The sequence below is a fragment of the Salvelinus fontinalis genome, chromosome 7 (genome assembly GCF_029448725.1).
Source record: "Salvelinus fontinalis isolate EN_2023a chromosome 7, ASM2944872v1, whole genome shotgun sequence".
Classification (NCBI taxonomy): domain Eukaryota; kingdom Metazoa; phylum Chordata; class Actinopteri; order Salmoniformes; family Salmonidae; genus Salvelinus; species Salvelinus fontinalis.
Genome location: NC_074671.1, coordinates 25,117,978 through 25,130,867, shown reverse-complemented (window position 1 = coordinate 25,130,867; position 12,890 = coordinate 25,117,978). Strand labels below are relative to the sequence as shown.

Genomic DNA, 12,890 nt, shown 5'->3' with positions numbered 1-12,890 from the left:
ATACCACACACAGGAGGTTGGTGACACCTTAATTGGGGAGAACGGGCTCGTGGTAATGACAGCGGAATGGTATCAAATACATCAAACACATGGTTTCCATTCCATTTTCTCCGTTCCAGCTATTATTATGAGCCAATCTCTTCTCAGTAGTCTCCACTGATACCACAGCATACTGAAAACACTATATCAGACTTTTCAAAGCCAGGACTTAGTCCTGGTCAAGTGACATTATCAGGAAACACACCGGATACTAACTGTGATCTTGTACAGAGGTGATGGTAGGCATACATTCTGCTGGCGTCGGAATGTAGTCTGTCAATGATCATGAATATGACCCTCCTATTTCTGATACTTTCAATGGACTGGATTGCAGTTTAGACTCCAACGCGTTCTCCATTCAGAACAACATGCCACGTTAATTCATGTGGATGCCATGTCTAAAGGCCACGGAACAGTTGATTTTTCTGTTTTCCTTTTGGCAGCTTTGTGTTCAAAGAGAGCGTGCCACGGAAAAGCGGGATGGTGCCATAAGTACCTCCATGGCACTGCTCACCACTCTGATTGGCAGCATTGACAACCTGTCTAGAAGCTTGGGTGCCACAAGTACTCCCACTCCTAGATGTAGCTATTATAACTAAGAGTACACTTTAACATTTACACTGGCAATGTGGACACATATGTTCAGTTCCATGGCCACTAGTGAGAAATGTAATTTAGGCCCACAATTTGTGGTATGGATGCAACCGCAAGTGAATTAGAGCCCTATGGTATTATGGACGTCACATCCACTCTGTGTCCCTATCGTTCTGATTGACCCTTTTCGGCCACCATCCGTTACAGAGTTTCTTTGATGAAGGCTGGCATCAGCTGAAGCTGCTCGTGAGGCCCAGGCGAGTAACCGGTTTCCTGGACGATGAGGAGATCCAGGAAGTGGCGCTACTGGAGCCGGTGGAGCCAATCTACATCAACGGCAAGACGCAGGTCGCCAAGAAGTTCGGGGCGGAGACCACAGTCCCTGTGAGTAGAAGGCACAGTGTTTGTTCTACGGCAGATTGGCAAGGGATGTGACTTTAGGCGTACTACTGCTCCAGTATAATTACTTAGGTTGGCACTGTATATTTACTGGGGCCTTACGTGGGGCGTGCACGGCTCTCACAAAGCATTTGACGAAAGCATTTAGCAGATGTGGTTTTCTATGTTGGACTAAAGGGAAATAGGACCATTGCATTTGGATGAACAATGGGTGAAATTGTTGGATGTCGTCTCTTTCATAATTTCAGTGTTGCCTGACTTGTTTTCCTTTATTTTTTAACCGCTTTTTTTTTAGGTGGAGATACAGAAACTGCGCCTTTATTGTGACCCTCATCAAAGCGAGAGAGAGACAGCCTGTGAAATCTACTCTGTGGTGAGGCACACATTCCAATGTGGGGAAAATCTGTTCATTTCCCCAACCACTCGCAACTCCTTACTTATTGAATGTTATTATGACCGACGGAGAAAATGTAATAGCATCTCGACAAAGAAGTTGTAAAGTGCAGTTTGAAGTGCAGTTTACATAAACTGGGTATATGGTTATAGTGATATATATATATATATATTTCTTTCTTTTTTCTTTCACAGGATGATGAGAGGGTGAGTGAGGACTTGTTGTCTCTGCTCTTTTTAACCATTTATTGTCTGCATTAGAGTGTCACTGACTTCAGTGTGTATCTGTCCCAGTGTCCCCTGGACCGTGAGCCCACAGTGGAGGAAGTGGAGTGTGACTGTGCTAATGGCAGCCCAGGACCACCTGGTCCTCCTGGACCTATGGTACAGTACAGCATCACCCGCTCCGGGGGTTACCCTCTCCCACACACATACAGTATACCAAGACACACACTCTCTCTGCCCCTCTCTCCATCTCATTCTGTCTGTCTGCTTCCTGGGATTCGTTGTAAAAGAAAATGACATCTGATAGATTGGTTAGTCTCCTCCCCTCAGGTAGCTTTGACACCAGAGCTTAAAACGTTTCAGTTATCAGCGACAGGCACTGCAACTGCATCCTGTGTGATTTATTACATTGGGTCTATTCTAGAAGTGTGTCAGCAGGAATCACTGTCGATCATTAATCATTAGACGGACCATCCATTATTACTGCAGTATTTATTTGGACAATCTTTCCTTCAAAACATTACAAGTTAGAAAACAATGTTTTTTTCTGATCCTCCTGAGTATATCCCACTTGCGTATCATGATCAATCACGCATTCACATTTGTTGTGTAGCCCGTAAAGCTTTTAATGCCATTGTGACTGGCTATACAGGGTCTCCGAGGCGAAATAGGAAGAGCAGGACCACCAGGCCCTGACGGTAAGCCTGTGAGTACACATCAACCTCTCATATCTTCTTTATATTGCCTGAAAACAACAGTACCCATTTCCCATCACACCTACCTCCCACAGATGTTGGGAGAAGTTTTGGGGGGACTTTTTGACCTATCATTTGACATAACGGAACAGAGAATCATGGATAGCCTTCCCACTTAGGCAACACATAGACTACATTATACTGACTGATTGCTTGTTTTCCTCCATGCCTGCCTTTTGTTTTGTCTAGGGAACCCAGGGTGAGCGCGGTGCGTCTGGAGAACCTGGGTTTCCTGGCGAGACGGTGAGCTTTCTTGACAGTCTAACACTGCTTACTGAAACAATTGTAACACTCAGGAATAATGTATTATTAAATATGAATAGAATTATTAAAATCAAACCATTATGGTTGTTATGCTAACAGTTAGCATATCCATTCAGTTTAATGTGGTCAGTGCAGGAATCAAACCCACCACAATAGTAGCCAGTATTACCAACACCATGGCAGCAACCACTGTTCTGAAAGCCCTGAGGACACCTAAACAATGATGCTAGGATGAGCACCGTGCGACTGTCTCTTTGTTTTAGCACCCACTGCAGTGCCATTAATATATGTTAATAGCATGATACATCTATTAAATCTGAGAGACATACAATAGAAGTGTTTGTTTCTTATTTATTCCTGACCCACACAGGGTGAATTGGGCCAACTAGGACCCAGCGCGGCTCCAGGTCTGACAGGTGGCAAAGTAAGCTCCTCCTCCTCTGTGTAGATGTCCATGGTTTGGATTTATATATTAGGGTTTTGAGTTTTGCATAACACTCTAACATGCTCCAACTTTGTGTCCATGAAGGGCGAGAGAGGGGATCCAGGGCTGCCGGGGAAACCGGGCCCGCCAGGACCAAAGGTGAGACTCCCAACCCGACTTTCACCCACTGTGCCAGGGGACGAGAGGAGCCAACCGGCCCACACCACCACCACCACAGCCCTGTCTGAAGAACCACAATGGTGCTCTGTATACCAGTCTTGTTCTGTCTGTTCTGGACTAGTGTTTTAAGAGGGTTTAAACAGATGGTCAGGTTCAATGGAAACAATAGAGGCTAACTGCGTTAAAGTGCTTTGAGACCAGATGGGGAGGAAATGGAGGGATTTATTTTCACATGTAGCATATCAAAACCTTCAGAAAATGGGCAGAGCAAAAAGAGTCAACACTGTAATACACTACAGATGCCAAGAGTAGTTAGATTTTTCATGAATGTCTCACTGTGCGTTGTTGAATATTGTCTTTTGTATTCAAGGGTCCTGCCACCTCACAATTAAACCTGGGCTCTGTTGGAATGCCAGGGAAAATGGTAAGGGAGAAAGAGTTTTGGCCTGGGTCTCTAGACCTTTTCATAACAATAGATCTATAATATTTGATGAACCGAAACTTTGCCTGTAACAACATGTCTTCTCCATTGTCCATATAGGGACTTCCAGGTGAGAGGGGACAAACCGGACCTCCGGGTGAGATTGGACCAATGGTACGATCTGGTTTTGATTCTTTGTTTATCTATGATCATCATCTGACCAATATGGTCATTTGTCATAATCTTTGGCAGTCTGTCAGTTTCGGGAACCTGACTTCTTAGTTTGATCTTGTTTAAAGCTCCCATGTCTACCTAGCTGCTGATGAAATAGTATGTGTTGCCTGCTTCTACACCCTAGAGGACTACAATGATTCCTATTTAAGTCCTTCACAAAAAACTGCAAACCTTCAACTCAATCCCCATTACTAACAGGTGAGGGCTTCCAGTGTACGTCTCATCTCATAAGATGCTCAAACTGACAGAACTAATAACTACCAGGCACTGCATGATTAAATAAAAGAAAAGAAAATTGTATTGGTCACATACACATGCTCAGCAGATGTTATTGCGGGTGTAGCAAAATGCTTGTGCTTTCAGCTCCAACAGTGCAGTAATATCTAACAAGTAATATCTAACAATTTCACAATACACACAAATCTAAAGTAAAAGGCATAGACTGAAATACAATAGAATAGAAAGCAGTATATACATATGAGATGAGTAATGCAAAATATGTAAACATTATTAAAGTGATTAGTGTTCCATTATTAAAGTGGCCAGTGACTTCAAGTCTATGTATATAGGGCAGCAGCCTCTAAGGTGCTAGTGATGGCTATTTAACAGTCTGATGGCCTTGAGATAGAAGCTGATTTTCAGTCTCTCGGTCCCAGCTTTGATGCACCTGTACTGACCTCGCCTTCTGGATGATAGCGGGGTGAACAGGCAGTGGCTCGGGTGGTTGTTGTCCTTGATGATCTTTTTAGCCTTCCTGTGACATCCGGTGCCGTAGGTGTCCTGTAGGGCAGGGAGTTTGCCCCCGGTGATGCGTTGGGCAGACCGCACAACCCTATGGAGAGCCCTGCAGTTGTGGGCGGTGTAGTTGCTGTACCAGGCGGTGATACAGGCTGACAGGATGCTCTCAATCGTGCATCTGTAAAAGTTTGTGAGGGTTTTAGGAGCCAAGCAAAATTTCTTCAGCCTCCTGTGGTTGATGAGGCGCTGTTTCTCCTTCTTCACCACACTGTCTGTGTGGGTGGACCATTTCAGTGTGTCAGTGATGTGTACGCCGAGGAACTTGAAGCTTTCCACCTCCACTGCGGTCCAGTCGATGTGGATAGTGGGGTGCTCCCTCTGCTGTGTCCTGAAGTCTACGATCAGCTCCTTTGTTTTGTTGACGTTGAGTGAGAGGTTATTTTTCTGGCACTACACTCCCAGGGCCCTCACCTCCACCCTGTAGGCTGTCTAGTCTTTGTTGGTAATCAAGCCTACTACTGTTGTGTCGTCTGCAAACGTGATGATTGAGTTGGAGGTGTGTGGCCACACAGTCATGGATGAACAGGGTGTTCAGGAGGGGGCTGAGCGCGTACCCTTGTGGGGCCCCTGTGTTGAGGATCAGCGAAGGGAATATGTCTGTAAACACTCCAGCCAGCTGGTCTGCGTATGCTCTGAGGACGCGGATAGGGATGCCGTCTCTGCCGGCAGCCTTGCGAGGGTTAACGCGGTTAAATGTCTTACGTCGGCCACGGAGAATGAGAGCCCACAGTCTTTGGTAGCTGTGTCGGTTTCACTGTGTTGTCCTCAAAGCGGGAGAAAAAAGGTGTTTAGCTTACCCGGAAGCAAGACATCGGTGTCTGCAACGTGGCTGGTTTTACCTTTGTAGTCCGTAATTGTTTTTAGACTCTGCCACATATGTCTTGTGTCTGAGCTGTTGAATTGCGACTCCACTTTGTCTCTGTACTGACGTTTTGCCTGTTTGATTGCCTTGTATTCGACCAAATTCCCAGTCACCTTACCATGGTTAAATGCGGGTTTGCGCGAATTCTGCCATCTATCCAAGGTTCCTGGTTTGGGTAGGTTTAAGGGGGCTAGTAAACTGGCATTCAAATTTCAGTACTTCTAATTCTCTCTCCCTGCAGTGGTTCTGAGATGCACCTGACTGCATAACCCACAAGAGGTCTTTGACTCTGAAACAGTTTTGATTCCCAGGCTAGCCGTTCTTACCTTCACGGTGGAGACACCACAGTTCTTTTGTAATTCTCTCAGATATGGGAGAAAGTGTAGGTTACAGCAGAGTGGGTTTGCTGCTTCCTCAGTCCTCTCTGTATGTCTATACACCAGACAGCCGGTTTGAAGTGGGAGTGGAGGGGCTAATTTCTGTAATTGTGTTTGATTTGGGACGTGAAGAGGGGGAATTTGGTATTGACCTGTTCTGCTCCATTTCTTCTAAAGAGGTCTTTATTTTCCTTACAGGGGGGACCAGGAGTGCAGGGAAAAGATGGACCGATTGGGCCGGTGGGACCAAAGGTGATTCCTATCCTCTACTTCCTGCTCCATTAACAATGGGCGGATCTTAACTTGATTTTTGTTTATAGAGGCATAGGCAGTAATGAAAGGAAGCTATACTCGTTCTGTTTCTAGTTAGTTAACAGTGTAGTTCCTGTGTCAATACATGAAACAACATGCTATCCAAGCAACTACATTCACTACATGGTGGTTTTTCTATGATGTACAGTGTGAAAATATGAGGTACAGTAGGATCATATAGGATAATGTGCTCTGCACCAGATGCCAAGTGAATCATATTCTAATGCCTTCTTTGGCCTTAGATGGATGGCTGGGAATGCTGCTACTTTGATTGAAGTTCAATCCCATCAAGCCTCTCTTGGCATCATTTGATTCAATTAAGCGAAGGACACAGGATTGACCACATCTGAAGTACGTCAAGTTGTGAAATAAGTTAAATACAACACTGTGAATTTTCAAACAAGAAAGCATGAAGGCTCGCTGTGGAGATTCCCTTTCGACCATTCTAGGAAATGAAGTTATGTGCATGTTATACCAATTGAATTCCAGCCACAAAGCAATTTGGCAGTTTTCCTGTTCTTATAATGCAATTGCGACCCAAGAAACACTGTAATTCCAACAGGCCCATCGGTCTGTGTGTGGGTTGAGCACTGCCTCAGTAATAACAAAAGGTTGTGTTCACACTTTGAGTTTCTAATGTGAACCACATGTAGGGTGCTACTGCACAGCTCCATTGACACAAAACAGAATTGTAGTCCGGTCATATAGTTAAACACGTCCTATTAGGCCCAAATGAGGCCTTTCATCAGAACTAAAGGACCAAAACACAGTGGTTAAAGACCCATGTCAGGGATGCGTTTCATCCAGAAAAGCACGTTGAAAAGTGAGTGAAGGATTTGTAACCAACAAGCTAGAAGCCTGTGATTGCCCTGGTCCTGGGACCAAGCGAACGTTCACTAGTGGTATTTTCTCAGCTACTGCAAGAAAAATAAACAAAGTGCATTTCCCTTGATACTGTTGCAGGGAACATTGCACAGCCTAATGATTTACAGGAATCAATCCATCTGTATATACAGACGGACAGAAAGGGCTATTCTCACACAGTTGACTTAAACATGGAAAATCAAATCTGTTTATTGGATTAGTGACTCCTAACAAAGATTGCGTTTGGATGGAAAAGTCAGAAAGAGTGTTTTCCCCTCTACCTTTCAGCCCATTGTAATGTTTGGTAAATGAATGAATCACAAGGCAGTGCAGCTTCAGTGAGACAAATCTACGTAATGTTATTTGTGCTACCGGATCTTATACAGTTTGCTTTTCTAATGAAAGAAAGAGACATTTTTGAACTGGGTTGTACAGATTGATTAATTAACTTGTTGTACAGATTCATTCACTTCAACCCATCTGGACACAATCAGTGCACAATCTTGATTTGCAGTAAGTCATCACATTGAAATGATGATTTAGTGATCCTGGAAGTCAGTGTAATTATGTATAACTGTGTGTGTGATTTTTTTTTGTGACACATGTTGGAGAACTGTTGAAACAAACCAATGGCGTGATTCAATCAGTTTGTGTTGCTTTACACAGAGATCCACTGGTGAATTTGAAACACTGATGGTGCATATAGAATAGCGTGTGTGTGTGTGTGTGTGTGTGTGTGTGTGTGTGTGTGTGTGTGTGCGCACGTGTGTGTCTTTCCAGTCTCAGGCAGTTTGAATGAGACATGCACTCACCCCCATTGACGGTTCAGGTGGCTGGGTCCTGTCATGGGGGTGTTTGACATTACTGGCAGAGGGCCACCCCCCACTCAGCACCCAGTCCATGCCAAGCTATAGGCCTGTACCTGTACTACACTCACAACCTCCTGTTAACAACATGTCTAGCTGCTGCGCTGTAACACACTGCATGCCTGTGAGGTCATGGCTTTACCATTAGCCTGGCTTTTACCCAAACACCTGCTTGCTCACTGACAGAGAGCATGCATGCATGCCTTCTAAATGAATGTATAAAGTCAATATCGATGTGTATATCAAGTATAAATGCAACCATTATTAGACATTTATTTGTGAGTTTATGTTTTTAAGAATCTCCATGGGTTAGTTTTCATTTTACTATTAGCCCAAATCTATCTTTTCTGCGGACTTTAGGAATTGGACAGAAATTATACCCAATACTGAAATTGTACTGCAATTATACCCACAGGAGGGAAGTGAAATCAATCACCACAAAAATCGAATGAATGGGATATGTCCACGAGTCTGCTTGGGTTGCATTGTGTGATATGTTTCATGACGGCTGGCTCGTTCTCAAGGTTTTTCCTCCAGTGAGAATGGTATGAATCATGCAGGACAAGGTGAAATATTTTCACTCCAACCATTTTTCCAGTGGACTCACAAACCTAGCAAAATATTTGCTCTGGAAGCACACGTTAGGAGTGTGTTTGCTGTGTTACACTGTGTTGTGTTCTTTGGGTAAAAAGCAAGACTTTTTCTCAAACTTTGACAAGGCCATTTTCTTCTCTGCACTCTAAATATACCAAGGTGGGTGAGTTAGCAACACGGTATCCTGGGGCAGGGTGTGTATTGATTTTGGTGTGATTATCACTGAGCTAAGAGACAGAAGAGACACTGACAGGGCCAGGTGAGATCCCGGGACACTGGTGCCACAGCATTGGAGCATCACACAAACAGACTTGACTGGACAACCTGTTGTTATGCCTAATTCCATAACATCTAGATGGCAGGCAATTGTTGTAGGGTATCTAGGCGTTGGTGAAGGATGTTAGTCTTCACTCGGTAGCAAAACTTAACCTATGCCAATGTGACTTGGTATTGAACGCAGGTTGTCTTTGTGCTTTAACATCGTGTTAACCCTATGAGCTAAAGCCTCTGCCTCCCATCTGGGAGTTACAACAAGCCCTCAGGGAAGGTTACTAATTGGACAATCATGGTTCACTGAACTACCTCCGCTACTCCAACATACCTCAGGAGGAAAACAGTAGAAGAGATTCAAGATATTGGCTTAGTTTTTACTATCTTCTCCTTTTTATTGGAGATTTCCGCTAGAACAATGTTTACAGAGAGTACCTCTAGACCTTAGCTTCAGCAGACGTATATCTTCCCCTTATCGACCAGGATGGCAGATTTACTCCCTCTTTTGTCCCATCCCTTCTCAGGTCAGGGTCTCCGAATTCCTACAAACAGTTTAGCCTGCTCCATGGAAGTGCCATAGCCTAGGTACCAGTATGTTTAGCTAACATTCCACTCCTTGTACACCATGTCACAGAGGCAAAATGGACCCCACAAATCTGATGGGGCACAGGTATAGGCCAACTTCATAAAATTGCTAGATGGCTAGTAGTATTACAGAGAAATAACAAAAAAAAAATGACTGTACCCAGACTAGATGTGCCCTGCATCTCTCATCTCTAAATTATGACAGTTGGCAGACCCAAAGTATCTTAAGGCCTAAAAAAAGAGCTAAATAAATGCTATGTATTGTCATTATCATTAGTAGAAGTAGTTTCTCTGTCTAGTTTACTGGTTTAGAAACCTTCAGGAAAGTTGGTCTGAGATGGAAAAATTATACAATAATAGAAATGGGACTCCGAAGGTCTTTAAAGTGTTTTAATATAATGTAAATAAAAAAAAATATATGCCATTTAGCAGATACTTTTAGCTAGGGGTAAAGGTGGGTTATACCCAGATCTTAAATCCATGAGCACTGGACCATTAGGTGGGGGATGAACTCTTACCGGGACACCAGTTGCCCTACCTAATACACACAGTGCCTTATGTATTTGTCAGAGCTCACGTCTATCTCTCCATCTCGTCACGACAGAAGGGACTCCTCTCTCTCTCTCCCCTCTTTATCTTCTTCCATCTTTTTCAAAATCCCTGAGAAAGATGACCCATGCATGACTATTGAGATTAGAGGACAGTAAAATATCACAATGCCACATAAGCTAGTAAAAACAGATTCCAGGCCAAATCCTTCATCCAATTTCTTTCATCCAACGCACACATCATTAGGGTGTGTGATTAGCTGTTGTGACGTGGCCTGTCAGTTTCATTGGTGAGGTTTTTGCCCTAGGAAAACACATGCACACATACACACGCATGCACACATGCACGCACACCCACACACCCACACACACACACACACACACACATTTTAAACTCGACACTATCCACACTTTCACAGACATATAAAACTCAAATTTGTTGTAAATATCGTTGATATACACAGAGTTGTCCTTTAAACAATACTGAACCGCGGGCTGCCTATTCCAATTAATGTCAATGAGGCTTATACCATAGACTTATATGACTTTACAGAAGAATAGACCAGGGCAATTCCTCCCACAAAAACATTTTTATAGTTGGGGATAAAAATATACAATTACACTATCCCTGGTCTAATTTCAATAAAGTCTTATTGAGGCCCTCATGTCGAAGCCAATGAGCATGTTTTTTTGTACTTGTATGCATGCTCAATGCATACATTATTAAAAAGGCAGACTCGAGTATTTCATGAAGGATTGTCTGTCTGCACATATTGGATGAATCTGTTAGGGTCCTTCAGGATTTTGGCAATGAATCCCTTTATCTACTTCCCCAGAGATGGATGAACTTGTGGTTACCATATTTATGTCTCTGCATGCAGTTTGAAGGAAGTTGCTAACTAACTTTAGCGCAATTGCTAACTAGTGTTAGCACAATGACTGGAGGTCTATGGTAACTGCTAGCATGCATGCTAGCATTGACTCGCAGAACTACAGTACCTCTAACTTCCTTCATACTGGATGCAGAGACATAAAAATGGTATTCATGAGTTCATCTCACTTGGGGGAAGTAGATAAAGTGCTTCAGAACCCCAAATCATGAGGTATTGCTTTAACCAGGGGATGAATCTGTTAGGATCTTTAACCAGGGGATGAATCTGTTACGGTCTTTAACCAGGGGATGAATCTGTTAGGATCTTTAACCAGGGGATGGATCTGTTAGGATCTTTAACCTGGGTATGAATCTGTTAGGATCTTTAACCAGGGGATGAATCTGTTACGGTCTTTAACCTGGGTATGAATCTGTTAGGATCTTTAACCTGGGTATGAATATGTTAGGATCTTTAACCAGGGGATGAATCTGTTACGGTCTTTAACCTGGGGATGAATCTGTTAGGATCTTTAACCAGGGGATGAATCTGTTACGGTCTTTAACCTGGGTATGAATCTGTTAGGATCTTTAACCTGGGTATGAATATGTTAGGATCTTTAACCAGGGGATGAATCTGTTACGGTCTTTAACCTGGGGATGAATCTGTTACGATCTTTAACCAGGGGATGAATCTGTTAGGATCTTTAACCAGGGGATGAATCTGTTAGGATCTTTAACCAGGGGATGAATCTGTTACGGTCTTTAACCAGGGGATGAATCTTTTACGGTCTTTAACCAGGGGATGAATCTGTTACGGTCTTTAACCAGGGGATGAATCTGTTAGGATCTTTAACCAGGGGATGAATCTGTTAGGATCTTTAACCAGGGGATGAATCTGTTACGGTCTTTAACCAGGGGATGAATCTGTTACGGTCTTTAACCAGGGGATGAATCTGTTACGGTCTTTAACCTGGGTATGAATCTGTTAGGATCTTTAACCAGGGGATGTGTAGTGCAGCAGATGGGTAATACATGTGTATATGTCTACTCTCAGCATCACACACACACACACACACACACACACACACACACACACACACACACACACACACACACACACACACACACACACACACACACACACACACACACACACAAACAGCATCACTGGCTAAAGCCCCAACATCAACATTCCTTCCCCCGCTGCTTCAGTAGCCCACACGTACAATAACAGGACCCCAGATTTGATCCTTGAATTAAACAAGTTAGCAGAATGTAAGCCAAGCTGTAGCCCGCTCTGCTTTAGGCTAAGCCTCCCTACAGGACTTGTGCCAATTAGATTACCACTCGAGGAAGCTCAGTAACACTACAATGGGATTCTGACGTCATTCAGGAAAAGGTGCCTCAAATGAAACTCCCTTGTTCATTGTTGATAGCTGAAGGAGGACATTCTATGCGCATTGGTTTGAATGCATTTACAGATGCTTATGTATCTATGAGGTTGTTATGTGGAACCACAAGCTCTTACTAATGCTCTTGGCAGGCAATGGAGGGCATTATATCTATAAATGGATGGCCTATAAATAATGGCTCAGGTGGTTGTCTAACCTAGCTACCTTCAGATGACTGCACTAACTGTACGCCGCTCTGGATAAGTGTCTGCTAATTGATTCAAATGTAAATGTTATAGAAAATGTAACCGCATGATACCTCAACAAAACTGAGGGTGTTAATTACTTTGGCAATATGATACACAGAGTCCTTAAAACAGGCTTGTAATTTGGTAACTCCCTATGTAACTCCTATGTTGAGATTCCAGTTGCATATCGCAATAAATATCTGCTGAATGTAATTTGGCTTTTTAATTATAGGGTATTATCCCTAAGCATGATCTGTTTACATGGTTTGATAATTTGTTAGTGTTATTGCCATAGAATTACATATGGAACACGTGAATTATATATTCTTTGTGGTTGTTGCCCTATTCACATAGAAGACTTGTGGAAGAGGTTCTG

General features: G+C 43.3%; 1 protein-coding gene across 1 annotated transcript in view; it reads left to right on the top strand.

Annotated features, from left to right (window-relative positions):
• The window catches only part of si:dkey-225n22.4 (collagen alpha-1(XXI) chain), a 54,976-nt gene that overhangs the window by 16,220 nt on the left and 25,866 nt on the right, over positions 1 to 12,890 (top strand). Inside the window, exons 7-17 of the mRNA XM_055928814.1 lie at positions 841 to 1,017; positions 1,328 to 1,405; positions 1,621 to 1,632; positions 1,720 to 1,809; positions 2,303 to 2,356; positions 2,595 to 2,648; positions 3,040 to 3,093; positions 3,199 to 3,252; positions 3,644 to 3,697; positions 3,815 to 3,868; positions 6,164 to 6,217. Of these exons, the coding sequence (XP_055784789.1) occupies positions 841 to 1,017; positions 1,328 to 1,405; positions 1,621 to 1,632; positions 1,720 to 1,809; positions 2,303 to 2,356; positions 2,595 to 2,648; positions 3,040 to 3,093; positions 3,199 to 3,252; positions 3,644 to 3,697; positions 3,815 to 3,868; positions 6,164 to 6,217 (735 nt within the window). The remainder of the gene's footprint in view (positions 1 to 840; positions 1,018 to 1,327; positions 1,406 to 1,620; positions 1,633 to 1,719; positions 1,810 to 2,302; positions 2,357 to 2,594; positions 2,649 to 3,039; positions 3,094 to 3,198; positions 3,253 to 3,643; positions 3,698 to 3,814; positions 3,869 to 6,163; positions 6,218 to 12,890) is intronic.